Consider the following 17,662-nt stretch of genomic DNA (forward strand, 5'->3'; position numbering starts at 1 on the left):
TTCAAGAAATACCATGCCTAACGGTGAGGCGGGACAATAATATAAACGAGGTAGTTATATTATATGATTGTTGTTTTATTTTTGGAGAAAATACGAGGTAGTTACTAGTTACCATTTTCTCTTTTTTTTTTTTGGGTTGGGGGTATTACAAGTTAGTGCAGAGGAAGCTCCAAATTTCATTTAAATCCAAAGGTTTTGAGTGATAAGAGAGCGATAACGATGCTATGGAGAATGACAAGAGACACGAGAAGAGATGAGAGAACAAAGATTTGAAGATAAGGTGATTAACATGCATGGATTAACTCTTCCTCTTACTATAAACAATTTACTTTGTTGTGCTCCCACTTTAAGATATTCTTCCATACCCACTTTTCAAATTTGGTATGGAAGTGGTTTCAATCCTCTTATGGTCGATTCACGCTGCTACATGAAGCATGAGACCAAAGGAAGAAGAGGTAGCAAAAGAAACAACGTTGTCAGAGCAAGCCTTGGCGAGTCTCCGTATGATGTCTTGGGCGTGTCTCCATCCGCAACTGTTGATGAAATCAAGAAGGCATATCGGAAACTTGCTCTCAAGTATCATCCCGATGTCAATAAACAGGTTATTTAACTGAAAAGCTTATTGTTCATCTCATTCTCAATAAAATTGTATAGGAATTCTTATGATTTGGGGGAATATTTTGATTATTAGGGTTTTCATCCTTTGTTGGGATATTAATGATTTTACATTTTGGTTCTTAAACTTAAAATTCAGGTTGGGGTTTGGTTGTGTCTTTATTGGTTGTCATCTATGAAACATCAATTCCGACACGGCGTTTTCGATATGTTTCCAATACGTTCTCGATATGACCATTAATTCATCGATCCGATACGTTTTGCGTATCCGATACGTTGGAAAAAAAATTCGGAGCATCGTTGCTTCATAGGTTGTCATTGTCCTTCAATGAAAAGATTGTATGCTCTATTGTCCTTCAATGAAAATATGAATTACATAATTAGTTTGGCTGTGTCATAAGGACTGAGTAATGTGTATCCATGACTCTATTGCCATCAGAAATTTTTAAGTTTTACCTAAAATTTTATAAATGGGTATTTACTGGTCTAGAGACATCCTTAATATGTAGCCTGACTGTTGACCTTCCTTGTTAGGAAAGCACATTCTTTCTTTCTTTCTTTCTTTCTTTCATGTCTATTGTAAGTTGCCAAAAGTTGAAAAAAATAAGTGGATCTATGATGGTTAATAAGCTGAATGTCATATCAGATAATAACAATGTCAAAACAATTTATGACCCTCATGTATATGCACTTGTAATTGGCATATTGTCTTCCAATCTTGGTTTGCCTATGTTCTTTTAGTTGTTTTACATTTTTACTTTAAGTTCCTGCCAAAAATTATAATAGTGGTGATGTCCCTCCTCCCCTAAAAGACACCAACGGAAACTGGGAAAAAAAAAAAGTAAACTTGATCACCTGCGTACATAAATAGCTTTCAATTTCATGATTCATGAATAGGAATTTTAGAAGATTAAGGACAAAGGAAAAGCATATTGTATGCGGTATGCTGAAATCTTATGCTTCGACGATGTAACTGTTCTATTTTGGATTTTATGTAACTAATCACTCACATTGTTTTTTACTATATTTCCAATCAATGTATTAAAATTAACCATCGGATGAAAGGAATATGTGGTGCTTATTTTGTATCTTAAAGTTTCTTTTCACAGGATAAGGCGCAGGAGAAATTTATGAGAATAAAACACGCATACAATACATTGCTAAATTCTAGTTCCCGCAAAAAATATGATTCTGGAAATCGTGGTTCTGATTTTTATCAAAGAAGCCAAAATAGGAATTCGCAAGCTGAAGAAGAATTTTATGGATTAGGTAAAGATTTATATAACCCTCTGCAATTTTTCTTTTTTTTAATATCTCTCTACAAACTTTTCTTTTCAATACATTCTTCAGTTTTATTATTGCTTGCACAATGTTAAAGTATAAAAGGTTTAGGATTAGGGAAGAAGGAAAAGATAGAAAGATAGCTCAAAGTAATAAACTGAAATATATTGATAGGATGTATTGTTGTGAACAATACCTTAAGCTAATACTCCTATTTATATTATTAGTTAGATCAAGTACAGTACTACTAATATGAGCCCAGGTCCACTAACAATAAGACTAATAACTCAAATAAATCCAGAAAGATATTCAAAGATAATCTAAATATATTTTAAATATTATCAAACACTCATCCCAAACTAAAGCTTAAGTTACAAGTAGTAACACAAACATAAGACAAAGAACACTAGCTCATCTTGCCAAAGAACGTAGGCAACTAGCACTCCCCCCAAATCACAAAACCTTCAATGCAGTGCAGAACAGAGCAACCTTCATCAGAAACTTCAGACAGATCCAAACAGCTGGACAAAAGAGAAGAGAAAAAAACTGCAACCCATTTATTTAGGAAGCTATCTATCACCAATAAGAGAATAAAACCGAGCACAATAGCAAATCCTGTACCATCCAAATAGAGCATAGAGAGGAAGGAGAGAAGAAACGTAGGCGTCCAAGGAGAAAAAGAGAAACTGGGAAACTCTTGCTCCCGAACCTGATAGGCCGAAACTACAAGAAACTTGGGACAACTCTTGCTCCAAGACTTGCAACAATCACTCCCCCACTGCCTGAGAAGTAGATGGCAAGCGCAGTGATGTCTGCCTAAACCTTGAGTTGTGGGTGCTGAGTTTATACATTAGTCACAATACTATTGGTGATTCTTTTCCCTATTCTTTTCTCTACTCTTCTTTTTTTTTAACTGTTTTCAATCTTAGCTGACAGGAAAGGGGACAAAACTACAGGAGAGAATATACAATCTGAGTTCCCTAAACTCAAAATAGCAGAAGGGAGATACTCTTCCCAAGCTGGATGGTATCACTGATACCATATTAAAAAATCATAGGTTTAGGATTAGGGAAAAAGTAAAAGAGAGAAAGATGGCTCAAAGTAATAAACTGAAATATATTATTGATAGGATGTAATGTTGTGGTCAATAACTTAGTACTCCTATTTATATTATTAATTAGGTCAAGTGCTAGTACTGCTAGTACAAGACCAAGCCCGCTAACAATAAGACTAATTACATAAACTAATCCAAAATAAGAGATTCTAAGTATATCTTAAATATTGTCTAACAACAACAAAGTGATTTTAGTGCTATCGGAACATACCCCAAGAGATCTGCCTAAGATGTAGCTCAGTTGAAAGTTATCAGGAAAAGCTTTTAGTCAGTAGATCATTCATGCATTTTGTGCAGTTAAAAATTGTCAGTATGCATAATGGGTCTTGATTGGTTATGTTCTGGTCTTCTGGAACGGATTTACTTTAACCAAGATACTACTGAGGATTTCACTATCTTTTTCATACTTTTCATAAAAGACTCATGCTAGTTAATTTGATTTTATACCCTACGCCCTAAATATTCATGTTTTCTTTTTGGGTCCTTGCATACTCTTCTAATACTAATTCTTTCCCTTTCACTGTCTGAGAGATAATTTTCAAATTCTTTATATGATTCCTGTCCTATGATTTAAGTTAGCTGCTCTTTTTTTTTTTAAATCTTCTTATGGTCAACATCTTAATGCTGCAGGTAATTTTATGAGGGATGTTCAAATAACAATAGGTAGATATATACTCTCTGGTAGACATCATGTGATCATGTCAGGCTGCATTTATTACAAATTTTGGGGGGGATGCCTCTAGTATATTGCAACTTAATTTCATAATTCCTTTCTTATTGTGCTTGAGATCTGATGATTTTGTTGTTACAGAGGACTTCTTTAAGGATCTTCAAGAAGAATTCAGGAATTGGGAAGCCAATGCTGCTTCACAAGGAAAGCCAAAGAGTCTATGGGAGGAATTGGCGGTGAGGCTTCCCGCTTACATCTTTATATTTTTGTTTTGGAGTTGAGTTCTGATGTGTGTACACAAGCCTATTTAATATTTATTTCCTGACAATTGATATATCATATATATCTCCAAAAAAACCTTAGTTAGCAACGAGGACCTGCATGGGAACTCATAATATTTGAACTTTTCGCTTTCAGGAAATAGGAGAAGAATTTGTGGAGTTCCTTGAGAAAGAACTCAATATTGTTGATGCAAATGACAATTATAAAACGCCTCAGGAAGGAAACCCATCTAAAGTATCTGGGACAGAGACACCAAGCAACAGCGCTCAAGGTAAAGCTAGCAAGGGAAACGGAAACATTGAGGATAACCTTGATGAAATAGAAGCCACTTTGGCTCAGTTGAAAAGGGAATTAGGCTTATAGCGCAAAAGGATTGGGTTCCCAGCTGGTTGAGAGCAATAGCCAACATTATTGCCTCAATTGGCGTGTGCTATATGTGGAGGCATATATCTGTTGGTGGCCCTTTCGATTTATGTCACCAGATTAAATATGAACACAAGGGCTTCATATACCGTTCTAATGTTTTTCTTTCCTAACATCCGTCATTATTTATTTATATATTTTCTAAGTTTTGGGTTGGCAGCGTAGATGACAATCTCAAATAAGAACACTAAAACATCAATAATGTATGTATTTGTTGAGATGAAACCAAGAGAAACGTAGAGGGATAATAAAACTCATTTGCTATATAAGCATAAACATGATTGCATGTCTTCGAAAATGGAACAAACATTGACAAATTATTTTGATTGCAATAAATTCAAATGCATCTCTTTTTTTCTTATTCTATTATCTGTAAGTGCACGGCATGAATTGTGAATTCTCATTCATCTTGCGCCATCTATTTTCAAGTGTACAAAGAACACTAAAAACAAAACACAATAGTTAGTTAATATGGCAAAGACTACACAAATAAAAGATCAACATTCTAATCTCCAATATAATACAAAACATCAATATTCTAATCTCTAACAATTAGATAATCATATTTATAAAGAAAAAACATTTTATATAAAATATCACGAGGTTCCAATTGTTCTTACGGACTCTGCAATGATCACTAGCCGCGAAGTAAATTAAATGCATTTAACAACAGATATATCAAGATAGTCTAGTCTGCCATTTTAATATTTTCACAGAACTCTACCAATTTTGCGGATAACTGAGAAAGAAACAAAGTCTACTAGTCTAGTACCACCAGCATGGCGTCCGCTTAACCAAAACATGTAGTTTTTTAGGTCGTATAAAATGCGCCTGCTCAACTGTTGGCTGCAAGATTTCTTCTGAAAACCAAGAGAACAAAACCTAATAAGCAATAAACTCTGACTGATTTGCACCTCAAAACCTCTCTCCGAAACGGAAAAATAATGCACCAGTTCCTGAGTTATGATCAACGGCATATTCTGCTCTGACTAAACCAAGCTTAAGACCAAGACCATAAGAGGACCCCTGACCCATTCGCCTATAGACCTCTGTAGGATTCCCTTTGACACTCTTTGAACTCCCTAGATCATTGCCGTGTTCTGCAAATGCATACACATGTGTGCCTTTAATAGGTACCCGTAACTCAGCTGCAAGCTGTAGAAAGAAAAAAACAAATCAGATAATGGTTTTCCTAGTACTGGATGACAGTATATGCGTTCTAAAAAATTAACTAAGCTAACATCTTCATGGAGAATAATAAAACATGTTCAGTCATTCCTACCTCCAGGATGTTTCTGGCTGCTCCAATCTCACCCATGTTGTAACCCCTTACGGAATAGGGCCCCCCAAGAGTAAAAGCATCATAACTTGGAAGATCGCCTACACAGCCACCATAGTGACCGTGGAGGACAAGCACCGGTGGTGGTGGTTTACCTGCCCCTTCCTCCACGGACATCAACTGGACAAATCGTGTCACAGTTAGCTGGTGACGATTAAAGAATGGGAATTGGCTGCCAATGCCAAGGCCTTGATCTACCTGCAGTAGGCATATTTGAAAACTGAAATCATCAGAAAACATAGGCATAGCTTACTTCAAGACCAGAAATTTAGAGAAGATTAATATCTTGTCCTCAAAGGACCTTGCACTAATAGGTTTCACTGAAAATGTGTTTTAGATAAAGCTCATCGGCATCAATTTATCCATGTAGCCAACACCATATAATGGGATAAGGCTTAGTTGTTGGTTAAAAAGAATGCTTCCACATCCAGAAGAATACGGCATTCTACTAACTCTAGCCAAGGTACCATCCTCTAAGAAGGATTGCGTTTAATTAACATCAAAAGATTAGCTACACTACAGAAAAATACCATCTAGAAATAATGGAACATCCTTAACCCATCCCCACTACTTCTATCTTTGTTGCTAGTTTTGATATGCTACCCTCTATATTGATCCCAAGGGCACAGCTAGACAAATTTTCTTGAGAGGGCCAATGAAAAAGAATCTAGACACTTCAGCAAGTTGTTTATATTAAACTTAGTCAACAATCAAAGAAAAAATAATCATTAATTATATATAACATACAGACCATAAAAGAATAAAGAAGAGAAACTTATGATTGTCCTTGAGGCCATGTTTCAACTCTGAGAATTTTATTATCTCTGGTAGGCTCTCCGTTTCCACGGACATGTGTATCAGTGTGAGGTGTTTGGAAGGCCAAAGTGAAAAAAATTATGAAAGCCAAGTAATACTTATACAATAGACAATATATAATCTAAAAGATTTTGGCACTAAGTGTAGGATGAGATAGACCTGGAACATATTTCTGTCTCCAACTACAGCTCCATTCACAAAACGTGTATTATCACGTGTGATATTTGCCTGTAAAAATGCCATGCGATCAATGCCAGTACCACTGAGGGTGGTTGGAGGTCCATCTGCACTGATTCCTCCACTAGGTAATACTCTTTGACCATTTGCACAGATATGACTACTTTCATCACGTGTTGTTATCTCTTCCATTACAAGTCCATAAGTGAATTTACTCTGACGTGTGAAATTCTGTTTGGCACACAGGACATGAAAATTGAGATTTAAAAAAATTACCACGAGCCGAAATGGCATACTCAAGGCTTATGGGTTTATGCAATAAAAAAGAACCAGTGAAATTACCTCTGTGATATTAGCTTTAACGCCAGCACGATCAACCCATATTGGGGGCACTTCATCCACCCCTGGCCCCCCAGTGAATACTGGACTCAGCTTTCGGCTATTGAAGCAGTTGACACGGAGAGTACGGTTGCGTGAATAATACACACCATCCAAATATGGATGCACATACTCTAGCTTAAATGCAAGGTCATCCTAGGGCAAAACATGAAGGACATTTTTATGATACCAATGCCAATAATGATGAGACACAATTATTCGTAGAATAAAATGAAGAAACTCAATGGACTAGCTCAAGAGTACCTGAGGATTTAAGAAGTTGCTAGTTGTTACAGAACCAGTAATAGATCTATTCAGTCCTTGCAGATTCCGATGTTCAAAAGTAACAGTTCCACCTGGCTGAAGTGAAGCCTGCACAAAAATTGAATAGAAAGCAATCAGATTAATTGGCAAGACAAAATTCCTCAGTTGCTGAAGAAAATTGATATTTAATTTAACAGAAATACCAATGTGGGATGCCCTCCTCTTCCAGGGACAATACTCCACTCAGTACTGACTTCAGCTGTCTTCTGTTCTAACTCTTTTAGCTTAATTTCAACAATTATGCCTCCCTCATTATTCTCATCAGGCCTTGGATTCACCTCAATATTCGAAAACAAAGCAAGGGAATTTATGTTTCTCAAAGCTTGCTTCCCCGCTTCAATGTTAAAAGTATAACCTGGGCGTAGCTGATTATCCGATACAAAATATCCATCAAGTGAGTAACTTAAACCAACGAACAATTTCAAGATAGAAGAAAACAGGCACAAAGCATAATCACAGAAAACCCTGATATTTGAGACAAGAAAATAATTATATAAATTAGCTACTAAACACATCAAATGTGCAGATAACAACACATATGTAAACCCCTAAAACTAAATTGAATACAAAAAAATAAAAAGGAAGCCTACTTATGTCCAATATAACATAACTATGTGTACCTGTCTGGGAAGCTCTCTTTGTACCACTGGGACTTGAGTGTTACCTTCAACAACATTGCCAAGCTTATCCTGGAATTGAATGGCCAATTGGGTGATATCCCCTTCAACAACCTCACAGACAACCTCACTGGTGTTGAGATTCCCAAAATTAACCACCTGTGCACATGCATAGCCTTCATCATGGTACCATTTCTGGACACGGTCCCTTATCCTCTGCAACAACCTAGCACTCACGGTCCCTTGTTTATTCAGCATCTGCATAATCTCCATGTGCACAGAATTTGGCAAAAGGCAAGGCCTTGCATTCTCCATTCTTCTCTTGTAATCCCTCTCTTGGCTCAGATAGTACTCCATCCTCTCCTTATCAGTCATATCAGGGTCCATCTCAATGGGCTTCGATTGCGCCATCAAACCAACATTGATGCAACGGAACTTTTCTGCTTGCTCCCAAGTACTCTCACTGAACGAAATTGTAACACCAATTGTTCCATCAGCACTGGTTTTCCCTTCCAAATCAACCTTCTCGAACATTCCAGAAGTAGCTAGAGTCTCGAGCTCCTTCTGAAGCTGTGCTTTTGTGTATATACCACCAGGACGCAGAGAAACCATCTCGCTGAAGGAATCTTCAGCACCCACCTTGGTTCTTCTCCTCCGATCGAAGAACAGAATCTCTGAAACTTTATACTTTTTGAATCCACTCAGCTTGTTCAATTGAACCACGATGTTGGCTGGTAAGCCATGAGGATCCCACTCTTGAGAGGGAGATTCATCGGCAATAGCTGAAGCAGGAGTCAAAAGTTTAGACCAGAACCCTCCATTTCCATCACCTCCATTGCCGCCGAACCACCCCCACCCTCCTCCTCCTCCTCCGCCACTTCCGCCGCCACCGTTATTGCTTCCTCCGCTGAGAAGGAAGGGAGTGAGAGGGGTGCTGTGTAAGAGGATGGCAGCTGCGGAGGAGACGGCGATGGTGGTTGAGAGGGTTTTGAGGAGTGAAGGGTTTTGAGAGGAGTCTGGTTGTTGGGAAGAAGAAAGGTCGCATTTGATGGAAGAGGGTCGATTGGGTTGTTCCCGACGAAGAGGACGACGCTGACGGGTGGATAGCACCGCGCTAAGGTGGTTGGAGGCAGCAAAGGAAGACATTGTTGCCGACAAAAAGGAAGCGGAAGAGGAAGAGATAGATAAGAGGGTTTTTGATGGGTTTTCTAAACGTTTTTTCCTATGTATGTTCTGTGCGCCTTTTGCTCAATGTTTTCCTTACTAGTTGAAATACGGATGTGTGTTTATTATTATTTGTTAGGCCTTCTAAGCATTTGATGCTAATAATAAATATTTTCATTCAATTAATTAGATTATGAAAAAATTTATCAAAATAATGCACTGAATTGCGCCAGGAGATTTATGAGCGTTCAAGTCATAGGGGTGAATTAATGTTTATGATCTGATACACCAAGAGATGTGTATGGGATGTGCACGTTCAAATTATATATAAGGACATACGTGACATATGGCATATACTAATTCACCTTCTATGTGGATGTTGACCACCTGTGCACAACTCTAAATGCGGACATGTTTCACTGCATTATTTTGGTAAATAATTTCATAATCGCATTGATTTCCTTAATAGTTTTGAATTCACCATCATTATGGTCAAAAAACCTTGCAAAAAAATTCTTATTAATTGCAATTTAAAAAATAAATTGCAACATTAATGTTATTTTGAAACATTTTACCTAACTGATGCAATTTGTTATGTATTTCTTTGATGCCTAACATGTCAAATGTCACATGACAAGCTCTCCCGAGTTGCACACCTATCACGTGTGCAACTAACTATATTTTAACACACGTGACATCTCTTGTGAAATTTGATTATATCATGATATCCATTAATATATGCAGTATCATTATCTCCAATGTATTTACAATTACGTATTGGTTTTTTTCTCACATTCGAACACCTTTCGTGACCTTCAAATTTTCTACCATTATGACAGAGAACCATACAATTTAATTTAAATTTGAAGTTATATTATGATAGAGAACCATACAAATTAACTTAAATTTAAAGTTATTTTAATAAGAACACAAAAAAAAGTTTGGGAAAAGTTATACTTACTACCTATTTTTTCTTATTATCTCTTACTACAAAATCTTAACCGTTGATTTCTGTCAATCTAATGGTTATAATTTAATTGAAATTAATAATTAATAGTAAATATGACCCATAAATTACAAACGTTACATTGGCACAAATTAACGGTTAAGATTTAACAGTAAGAAGTAATAAGGAAGAGAGGTAATAAGTATAACTTCCGAAAAAATTTATAACCTTCTAGAAAATTGAAAGATAGGAAAAGGGAGAGAAAACTTAGAAATTATGACCATTATAGTAGAGAACCGAAGATGGCAACAATGGCGTCACGTGTTAAAATTCAGTTAAAAATTGTCTATTTTAATGTTCAAACTTGAATTCTACTTTAAGAACACTCTGAAAAACAGCACATTGGCTTGGTACCAGTGTGTGTATTCACTTGCTGCTTACAAAATACAGTGAAGAAGTAGAAGAAATAATATGGTTGAAAATGAGATTGAGGCTCTTTATCCTCCTGCGTCGTGGCCTCCAAACAAAGGACCCAAAAGTGCTACCTTTTGCGATCCACAATGTGCAACATCACTTCATATCCTCTTACTGTTACAATCCAAAGCAATTAGACCCGACCCATTTGTATCTTCTGCCTCAATCGCCAAGTGACGCATTATCCTCTCCTTTCCTTCTTAATAAATTCTTATCCATTTGCGCAAAATCGGTTTTTCTTGATCTGGGTATTCAGCTACATGCACCCATCGTGAAGTTGGGATTTTGTTCTAACATTCATATATGCAGTACTCTTATTCATATGTATGGTAAATGTGGTATTGTGTCCGAGGCCCAGAAACTATTCGATGAAATGACATATAGAAATGCAGTTGTTTGGAATTCACTGATTCGGGGTTATTTGCTAGTGGATTGTCCTATGGTCTCCATAAATTTGTTTATGGATATGCTTCAATTGGAGATAGCTCCAATGCCATTCACTATATCAACTGTTCTGGTAGCTTGCTCCCGAATGGAAGCCTATGAGCTAGGAATTCAGTTGCATGGTCTATGTTTGAAAGTGGGGTTCGGGCGTAATGTTGTATTGGGTACAAATTTGATTGACATGTATTCCAGGTGCCGAGACTTCGAGGCTTCAAGGCAAATTTTTGATCATATGGTGGTTAGAAATGTCATAACTTGGACTTCCATGGTTTCTAGCTATGCCCAGAACAATCAACCAGATGAAGCAATGGCTTTGATTAGAGAAATGCTGTGTTTCGGTGTTCATCCTGATCATGTCACTTACAATAGTTTGCTGAGTTCATTTTCCTCGCATGATCATTTGGATAACTGCAAGCAAATTCACTGCCGTGTAATCAGAGAAGGTTTTGAAGCTAATGAATATCTAGTGGTCACCCTTATGACCGTTTACTCAGAATGTAATGGCAGCTTGGTCGACTTTTGGAGGGTTTGCTCTGGTGTTAGGCATTGGAATCAAATCTCTTGGAATGCACTCATTGCTGGTCTTTCCAATTTAGGAGATGGAGAGGAAGCATTGATCCACTTTTCTTTAATGAGGGAGGCAGGTGTTGAAACAGACCATTTTACATTTACAAGCACTCTAAGCGCTGCTGGGATTACTTCAGCTCTTAATGCAGGGAAGAAGATCCATGCTTTAATTCTCAAATATGGGTATTCTTCAAATTTGAATGTGCAAAATGGGCTTGTTTCAATGTATGCAAGATGTGGCAGTATTCCCGATTCAAAGAAAATATTTTCATCAATGAATGAACATGATGTGATTTCCTGGAATTCACTGTTGTCAGGATATGCTCATCATGGTCATGGTAGGGAGGTTGTTGAACTGTTTGAGAAAATGAGAAGAACTAAAGTCAAACCCAATAATACCACCTTCCTGGCAGTTCTCACTGCGTGTAGCCATGTGGGCATGGTGGACAAAGGACTGCAGTATTTCGAATTGATAGTAAGTGACAAGACACTTGCCCCTCCGAGAATGGAACATTATGCCACAATTGTGGATCTTCTTGGTCGGTTCGGATATCTTCATGAAGCAGAATCCTTTATTGACAACATGCCAATAGAACCAGGGCCATCTACCTATAAAACTTTGCTAAGTGCTTGTCAAGTTTATGGAAATAAAGAAATTGCTCTACGTTCTGCTGAAAAACTTTTGAATCTCCACCCAAATGATCCTGCAACTTACATACTTCTCTCAAATGTATTGTCTATAGAGGGTTGTTGGGCTGATGAAGCAGGAGTGCGGAAGCTCATGTGGGATAAAGGACTTGCTAAAAAACCTGGTTATAGCTGGATTTGAATCATTAAAGAGGATTAACATATGAGCTTGCCTGACATCACTAATGTGTAAGGCTATATCTGATCCTGCAGTCACGTTATCGGAGAATCAAGCCCTTGATCTTGAACCCCTTCAATAGCATTGAGAAAAGGAATTTTCTATTGATCTTGAGGAAGCAGCACGAAGTGAAAACTGATGCAGTTCAAGATTTCAAGTGAATATGCAGACAGCCTTTGATTAGTCCGGCAGATTCACTATTCTGTATCAAAGAGAATCATATGAATATATACACGAACTCATGAAAGAATTGCTTAAGGTTTTCTATCGATTGTTTGCACGGATGGTGCGACATCTCTTAAGTGAGGTGCTCAGCTCATGTTTTCAACTTGTCAATTACAAGTCTGAACCAAAATATTCGGACACACTCAAAGCTACAAGTTCTGGAAGCTCTGAAAATGGTGTTGCCAAGAGTACCTAACTATTATGCTGTGAAATCATCTGGTGCTTCCTCAAAGCGTAGTCTTGAGATATACATAAGAGAAACTAACAAGGGGAAGAATATACAAATATTAAAATAAAAGCTTCAAGAAAACATAGTAGTACCTTAGGAAAAGAGAAGGATTTCCTTTTCGGAGATCCCCGAAAGACTTCTAAAGGAACTGAGAAATTAAGAGCAGGATTATTTTTTCAGAAATAAACACACTTTTATTTCAAACAAAGAGGGATTATAGACACATTATGAATACTTCAACACAGAAAACTTGCACACACATTTCACTCGATATCTTTTACAACTTAATGCTGCATCCATTTATAGACCTGAACATGAAACAAGAAATTAAAATACAATGAAGAATCTCTTCTTTTCTGAGTCGGGTGCACATTGGGCCCCATCGTCACCTCAGATTTAAAAGAAGGATTCTCTGACAAACTCACTTTCTTTCTTTTTTTAAAAATTCAATATAAGTTTTCAGACACTAATAATTACAAAATAACCTGCCAACATTTATTATTTAAGATTCTTCTAACACATTCTGTGGCTAAAATTTCGGCCGACACTTGCTTTAGTTCTGAGTGCTTCTGACAAGATTCTCATAGGGTCTGCTGCTAGATTTTGTCCTCTATGTTTTGTCTGCCAATTGTGTCTATAGAGTCTCCAGAAACTAGTGAAGATATGTCTTCTTCTTCTTTATCTTTTGCAGGCTCTACTAGCTGTCTGATCTCCTTTTGTACATTCAATATTTCTTCTATTTTTTTTTTAATATTTCTGACGTATTTTCTTCTTGGCTTTTTGACAAAGCCACAACCTTCAACGAATTTGTTTTTTCATCAACAAGCACCGTTTGAAGACAGCCTTCAATTATTAGTTGGCACTTTGAAGATAGCCTTTAACTATAGTCGTTTTGCTGCCTCGGGCTTTTTAGATATTCCTTTGGCCTATCTTCCTTTATCATTACTGCTACTTGTAATTGTAAATGCAATTCGTTATCGTAATAATGAAGTTAAAACATTGTAATTTAATTTCTCAAAAGCATGCACTCTATCTTACTGCCCATGTCGTAAAAGAACTTAAATCCGTACTTGATATAATAGCCAGATACCAATTTAGTTGTTTTTCTCTAATCTTGTAATTGATATTAAGATCTATTTATATTATATTGTAGCGTTGTAGCACATGGTAATCCACATTCACACCATTCTTTATTTATTTTACATCAATAATAATACTTATCTATGTACGTCATGTTCTTTTTTTTTCCCCTCATGCACATGATTTGATATATATTGATAGCCACAGAGGCCCAATGGGTTCACTTGGATTCAGTTTTAACAAACTGTTAGTTAGTCAGTTACAAATGAGTAGTAGCTGATCATATCTCACCTTTGTATATATAAGACAAAAGCTCTTTATAAAGTTCAATGCATTCAGAATACAATAATCACTTTTCACGTTTTCTCTTTCTTTCCTATTCTCTCTTTCTCTCTTTCTTTCATCATAGCTGTGATACCTTTTATGGTATCAGAGCATTTACAGATCCATGGAGATCAATAACAATTCTGCGCAAAACTCTGTTCACACCTTCTCCAATCCTGTCTCCTTCAAACTAAATGAGGAGAATTTTCTACCTTGGAAGCAACAGGCATCAGCTACAATTAATGGTTACAATTTAACAAGATTCATTATCAAAGAATTACAAGATTTAGCTCCTGCTGAAAATGAAGCTACAGGTGCTGCTGGGAGTGAAAATAATGTTCAAAGTTCTCAAAGATCTAGCTCAAAGAATCTTGGTACTCAACAAGATCAGCTTCTTTTGTCATGGCTCCTATCTTCCATGTCAGAAAGCTTATATACTCGTATGGTAGGATGTACAAGCTCATTCCAAGTTTGGCAGAAACTTGAGGAATTTTTTGCTTCACAAACAAGAGCAAAAGTTAAACAACTGAAAATTCAGTAAATACAAAGAAAGAAGGAGATGTTTCCAAATACTTACTTCAGATCAAGAAGATTGTAGATTCTCTTGCTGCAACTGGTTCAAAGATTGATACAGAAGATCATATTGATGCTATACTAGATGGTCTTAATGAAGACTATGATTCATTTGTAACTTCAGTAATTTCCAGATCTGATCCCTATACTGTGGGAGAAATAGAAGCACTACTTATGACTCAGGAACAAAGATTTGAAAGGCATAAAAGAAACCTTACAGTAACTATGCAAGCAAATGTGACACAGATGCAACCTAGAAGACAAAATAGTTTTTCAGGAAACTATAGAGGAGGATTCAATCGAGGAAGATTTCCTAGTAACAGAGGAGGAAATAGATTTCAAAGAGGAGGAGGCAGGTTCTATGGAAATTGAAATAGATCACAATGTCAAGTATGTGGAAGGTATGGCCATCTTGGTTGGGAATGTCACCACAGGTATAATCAAAATCTTCAAAGTCCTTTCATTCAAAATACTAACAGTAACAGTTCTGGAAATGGAAGTCTTCAAGCAAACATGACAGTCACCAACAGTGTTAGTTCACAGCAACAAGAAGATTCAGTTTCATACACTGGTTCAAGTCAGTTTGATACATCATCTGACTACTTCTCAGCCACAGATTCAAGCTGGTATCCTGACTCAGGAGCTACCAATCATTTTACTCCTGATGCAAATAACCTGATGAACAAAACAAAGTACAATGGTCAGGAAGCTGTTCAAGTAGGTAATGGTTCTAACTTGAAAATCAAAAATATTGGACACTCAATTTTACACTATACTATCTGTCCTATGTAATTTAAATTGTCAAATTTACTTCATGTTCCTAGCCTATCCAATAATCTATTGAGTGTTTCTCAATTTGCTAAAGAGCATAATGTCTTCTTTGAATTCCATGCTAATGTGTGTTATGTTAAATCCCAGGCTACCAAGGAGATCCTTCTCCAAGGCAAGCTTAAGAATGGCCTTTATGCATTCGATGATGATCCACAAAATCTCAAAAGAAACACTACTGAAGTTGTTTCAAGTCCTCATACTACTGCTATTTCAAATATCATTTGTAATAATACATCTAGAAGTTTTACTCTAGATCTTTGGCATTCGAGATTAGCTCATGCCTCTCTTCAAACTGTAAAGTTGGTTCTTAGGCACTGTAATATACCATTTATAAATAAAACAGATTCAAAATTGTGTTGTGCATGTTGTATGGCAAAAATGCATCAACTACATTTATCAAATACTACCATTGTCTACAAAAATCCATTGGAACTTGTTCTATCTGATATCTGGGGTCCAGCACCAATAGAAAGTAATTCTGGTTCAAAATACTATATTATATTTGTAGATGCCTACTCAAACTACACTTGGATTTATCCCATGCAAAACAGATCACAAACATTTGACATATTTTCCCAATTCAAAACAATGGCAGAATTACAACTTAATACAAAATTAAAAGCACTTCAAACCGACAATGGAAAAGAATATTTGAAACTATCATCTTTATTAAAACAGCAAGGAATTATACATAGATTAACATGTCCATACATTCATCAACAAAATGGGAAACCAGAAAGAAAACATAGACCTATAGTTGAAACTGGTCTAGCTCTATTGGCAGCCTCAAACTTACCTACCAAATTTTGGGAAGATGCATTTCTCACAGCTACCTTTGTTATCAATCAGCTGCCTACACCTACACTCAACCAAAAATCCCCATTTGAAATCCTATTCCATAAAACCCCTGACTACACCTACCTAAAAACCTTTGGTTGTGCTTGCTATCCCTACTTGAGACCATACAACAGACACAAAATTGATTTTAGATCAGCCAAATGTATTTTCTTAGGATACAATCTAAAACATAAAGGATACAAGTGCCTAAGTCCAACTGGTCAAATTATTATAGATAGACATGTTCTATTTGATGAGTCAATTTTTCCCTACAAAGAGTCACCAAAATCTATTTCTTCCACTTCAATTTCTCAACCTTCACTACCACCTATTATCCCTACTGTCACAGTTCCTTCTCATCAAACTCATATATTACCTAATTCTCCTATATTGAGTGCCATTAATACTGATTTTTCTGTTAGCACCACTAACTCTACTTGCAGATCCTCCATTCCCACTAACACTGATTGCAGAATCAGCTCCAATATAACAAATAGTTCTCCTCCAATTGCAGCACCACTGATCAACAATCATAATATGACCACTCGAGCCAAAACTGGTATTTTCAAACCTAAAGCTTTTACAGCTTCTTTGGAACCTACCTCTGTATCTCAAGCCCTGTCTCAACCACACTGGCTTCAAGCTATTGAAGATGAATATGAAGCTCTTCTTAGAAACAATACTTGGCAACTAGTCTCTCTTCCTCTAACAGACTACCTATTGGGTGCAAATGGGTATTTCGAACTAAGTTTAAACCTGATGGCACTGTTCTAAAGTACAAAGCTCAACTTGTGGCTAAGGGCTTTCACCAACAAGAAGGCTTTGATTATCAAGAGACTTTCAGTCCAGTTGTTAAACCAGTAACAATCAGGATTGTCCTCACTATTGCTCTATCTAAAGGATGGCCAGTTCACCAACTTGATGTAAACAATGCATTCCTGAATGGGGATCATCAGGAAGAGGTGTTCATGCAACAGCCACCTGGTTTCACTCACCATGACAAGACTCTTGTGTGCAAGCTTACTAAAACACCCTATGGTCTAAAACAGGCACCACGTGCCTGGTTT

At 36.7% G+C, this 17,662-nt stretch overlaps 3 protein-coding genes across 6 annotated transcripts; 2 read left to right on the top strand and 1 right to left on the bottom strand.

Annotated features, from left to right (window-relative positions):
- Positions 1-119: 119 nt before the first annotated feature.
- LOC133284829 (uncharacterized) lies at positions 120-4,693 on the top strand. 3 transcript variants are annotated; one of them, XM_061481940.1, is made up of 5 exons: positions 120-601; positions 1,725-1,884; positions 3,641-3,691; positions 3,822-3,916; positions 4,098-4,693. In XM_061481940.1, exons 1-5 carry the CDS (start codon positions 254-256, stop codon positions 4,323-4,325), a joined length of 882 nt encoding a protein of 293 aa, XP_061337924.1. In that variant the 5' UTR covers positions 120-253; the 3' UTR covers positions 4,326-4,693. The 3 variants fall into 3 exon arrangements, with proteins under 3 accessions (XP_061337924.1, XP_061337923.1, XP_061337925.1); XM_061481939.1 differs by having other exon boundaries at positions 121-601; positions 3,641-3,673; XM_061481941.1 differs by lacking the exon at positions 3,641-3,691 and having other exon boundaries at positions 123-601.
- Positions 4,694-4,988: 295 nt separating this feature from the next.
- On the bottom strand, positions 4,989-9,310 carry LOC133284819 (protein TOC75, chloroplastic). Of its 2 annotated transcripts, XM_061481927.1 has the most exons (8): positions 8,084-9,310; positions 7,563-7,774; positions 7,360-7,467; positions 7,083-7,251; positions 6,700-6,836; positions 5,907-5,922; positions 5,668-5,765; positions 4,989-5,540 (listed from the first exon to the last, which is right to left on the bottom strand). In XM_061481927.1, exons 1-8 carry the CDS (start codon positions 9,180-9,182, stop codon positions 5,301-5,303), a joined length of 2,079 nt encoding a protein of 692 aa, XP_061337911.1. In that variant the 5' UTR covers positions 9,183-9,310; the 3' UTR covers positions 4,989-5,300. The 2 variants fall into 2 exon arrangements, with proteins under 2 accessions (XP_061337911.1, XP_061337910.1); XM_061481926.1 differs by having other exon boundaries at positions 5,668-5,922; positions 6,700-6,948; positions 7,060-7,251; positions 7,563-7,784; positions 8,040-9,310.
- A 1,317-nt stretch (positions 9,311-10,627) lies between these two features.
- Positions 10,628-12,460, top strand: LOC133284838 (pentatricopeptide repeat-containing protein At4g13650-like). The gene is made up of 2 exons (XM_061481950.1): positions 10,628-11,062; positions 11,102-12,460. The coding sequence occupies exons 1-2, from the start codon at positions 10,628-10,630 to the stop codon at positions 12,458-12,460; spliced, it is 1,794 nt and encodes a 597-aa protein (XP_061337934.1).
- The last annotated feature ends 5,202 nt before the right edge of the window (positions 12,461-17,662 follow it).

This window comes from Gastrolobium bilobum, unplaced genomic scaffold, assembly GCF_033153095.1.
Source record: "Gastrolobium bilobum isolate Gb01-03AN ecotype WA unplaced genomic scaffold, APGP_CSIRO_Gbil_v1 utg881, whole genome shotgun sequence".
NCBI lineage: Eukaryota > Viridiplantae > Streptophyta > Magnoliopsida > Fabales > Fabaceae > Gastrolobium > Gastrolobium bilobum.

Coding starts and splice junctions, on each gene's coding strand:
- LOC133284838 (XM_061481950.1), top strand. CDS start 10,628: ATGAGATTGAGGCTCTTTATCCTCCTGCGTCGTGGCCTCCAAACAAAG. Junction 11,063..11,101: donor TGCTAGTGGATTGTCCTATG/GTCTCCATAAAT, acceptor CTTCAATTGGAG/ATAGCTCCAATGCCATTCAC.
- LOC133284819 (XM_061481926.1), bottom strand. CDS start 9,182: ATGTCTTCCTTTGCTGCCTCCAACCACCTTAGCGCGGTGCTATCCACC. Junction 7,468..7,562: donor GAGGAGGGCATCCCACATTG/GTATTTCTGTTA, acceptor ATTTTTGTGCAG/GCTTCACTTCAGCCAGGTGG. Junction 5,541..5,667: donor CAGCCAGAAACATCCTGGAG/GTAGGAATGACT, acceptor TTCTTTCTACAG/CTTGCAGCTGAGTTACGGGT.
- LOC133284829 (XM_061481940.1), top strand. CDS start 254: ATGAGAGAACAAAGATTTGAAGATAAGGTGATTAACATGCATGGATTA. Junction 3,692..3,821: donor AGGTAGATATATACTCTCTG/GTAGACATCATG, acceptor TTGTTGTTACAG/AGGACTTCTTTAAGGATCTT. Junction 3,917..4,097: donor GTCTATGGGAGGAATTGGCG/GTGAGGCTTCCC, acceptor TTTCGCTTTCAG/GAAATAGGAGAAGAATTTGT.